This window comes from Gavialis gangeticus, unplaced genomic scaffold (genome assembly GCF_001723915.1).
Source record: "Gavialis gangeticus isolate Ggan-Ray unplaced genomic scaffold, GavGan_comp1, whole genome shotgun sequence".
In the NCBI taxonomy this organism is placed as follows: domain Eukaryota; kingdom Metazoa; phylum Chordata; order Crocodylia; family Gavialidae; genus Gavialis; species Gavialis gangeticus.
The window spans coordinates 10,805,737-10,807,881 of record NW_017729014.1 but is presented as its reverse complement, the minus strand read 5'-3'; the positions used below and the strand labels follow the sequence as shown (position 1 = coordinate 10,807,881).

General features: G+C 45.3%; 1 protein-coding gene across 4 annotated transcripts in view; it reads right to left on the bottom strand.

Moving 5' to 3' along the window:
- The window catches only part of MTOR (mechanistic target of rapamycin), a 123,966-nt gene that overhangs the window by 32,918 nt on the left and 88,903 nt on the right, over nucleotides 1-2,145 (bottom strand). For all 4 annotated transcript variants that reach the window (XM_019511733.1, XM_019511735.1, XM_019511734.1 and 1 more), the window contains one exon: nucleotides 1,360-1,491. In XM_019511733.1, coding sequence (XP_019367278.1) covers nucleotides 1,360-1,491 — 132 coding nt within the window. The remainder of the gene's footprint in view (nucleotides 1-1,359; nucleotides 1,492-2,145) is intronic.

The window sequence follows — 2,145 nt, the reverse complement described above, 5'->3', positions numbered from 1 at the left end:
CCCCCCCCCGCACTGCCATATACACAGATACCCATACCCCCTCACAAACCCCAGCCACTCTCCCCCCACAGGCAGCCCCTCACAAACCCCGTACCCACTCACATATCCATATGCTCCCTCTCTCTCATCCCTCCATGGAGAGGTGTATACTGCACAGGGCAGGGCCTGGAGGGATACTTGTTAGCCCAGATCTTGGAAGTTGTACAGTCATGCTAGTGCTAGGCTCCACCCAGCAAATTTGCTTTACTTCTTGTTTAGAGCTAGCTCAAGGACTTCCCGAGGGCACTGCATTGTGCAGCGTGGCGATACCCTTTGTGCCAACTTTCATTCTGCTGTCTACAGTTGCATCAGCCTTTTCCACCTTGTCTGCCATCAAGATGAAGAACAGAAAAAATGGGGACAAACGGAGGTTGTTTCTTAAAGGCAGACATCAGATAATGAAGTTACCCCTCAGAAAAATGTACTGGAGAGAGCAAGGAAAAAAGGCTCTTGTGCAGAGCAGAGTTGCAGGCAGCTCCCTCTGCTTTTTACATTTAAGTGGCAAGTGCTAAGGCTAAGTGCTTGGAAATGGCCCCTGTCCCAGAGCTGACAAGTCCAGACAGAAACAATGAGAAAAATGGGGCAGAATATGAAAATAACTAGAAGTTTTAATATATATTAAAAGTTATCCAGTCTGCAGCTTACTGGATTTGAGTCTATAAATTCCCACTGTGTTGCAATGTCAGAAGCATTCATCCTAGGTCCCCCACAGCCAAGCGACTCTCTTGACAAATCCCTACGTGTTTTCCAGCTGTCTTGCAGTTAGATGCCTTCTTCTGTTGGGTGTTTTCATCCATGATCATCTCACAAATCTGTTTTGATCATTCATTATTCAGGTTGTGGCTATTTTTCTTGTTTCCCTCCTGGTTACCATGGTTGGGGACATGTGTGAATATCTCACCATAACCATGGTGTGGTTGACCAGCTCCTTCCACCTCCTGCAGCTCAGAATCTTGGCCAAAGGGACAGCCCAATGGACACCAATACACCCTGTTAATGAGGTGATAGGATCAGGCATGGGGTGGTAAATGCTCCAAGGACATCAGTGAACCTGCTGAAAATGACTCTTGCCTGTGTCCTCCAGGAAACTGTCAATGGTTTATTACAGAGAAGGTCTGACCACAGGAGATAAAAATTGGTTTGAAAAGTTTTTTCTTCCCAAACAGACAAACTTGTTAGTTAGGGAGGAGAGTTTAAGAACAAAATTTCAGTCCTGGTTTTCTTGCTTGGGAACTAGAAAGCTGGTGACTAGGACACTGCAAGAAACAAACATGAGCAATGGAGTGTGGAATAGATTCTCAGCCTCTCAATGATATGTACCTTACGAGCGCTCTTCCACATGTGTTTCATATACGCATAGGTCACTTGGGGATGAACCGTTGGCAAAGGGTGGTCTAACTGTCGAGATGGATCTACTCCAAGAAGTAGCACCAATGTCTTGTGGGCCAAAGCCTTGAAAGAATGACAAAGAAAAAAGAAGGTTATAACAAGATCACTCTCACCTCTACCTTCCCCTTTTCATACGTATGTCTAAAAGGCCTGCCACTTAAAGCAAGAGTGCTGCTGTTTGATAGGAACACACAGGCGAGTTACGTCACGTAGAAACTGCAGCTCTGCACTCACAACCACGTGCAAGACTAAACTTCTCAGACAGGCTCATGGGAGTTTATATAGAACATATGATTTGACAATTCAGCTTGGTTCCTGTGGGGATTTCTTTCTCCAGGAACCAATGCCGTACTAGGCCTTTATTCCTCATGGGCACAGACTTTCCCAGCGAAAAACAGTTTTACAGGACTGTCAAACAAAAGGCCATGGATCAAACCCGAGGACAAACACTGGCACTGATGCAATTTAGGACACATTTCTGAGCTCAAGGAGCAACTGGCACATTGAACGTACTGTCGGGAATTTAGTGATTAACATGATTCACTGGGGAGCGGAATGTCATTTTGTAACCCTGCAGTAAACTGTTACTGTCATTATTTATAGGCAGGGGTATGGGAGGATTGGCAATATAGCAGCTCAATTACTACTTCCCAGATTTATAAGGATGGCCCCCTTGAAAGACCATATGTTTTTTCCTGGCCTGTAAGGTTACATTTT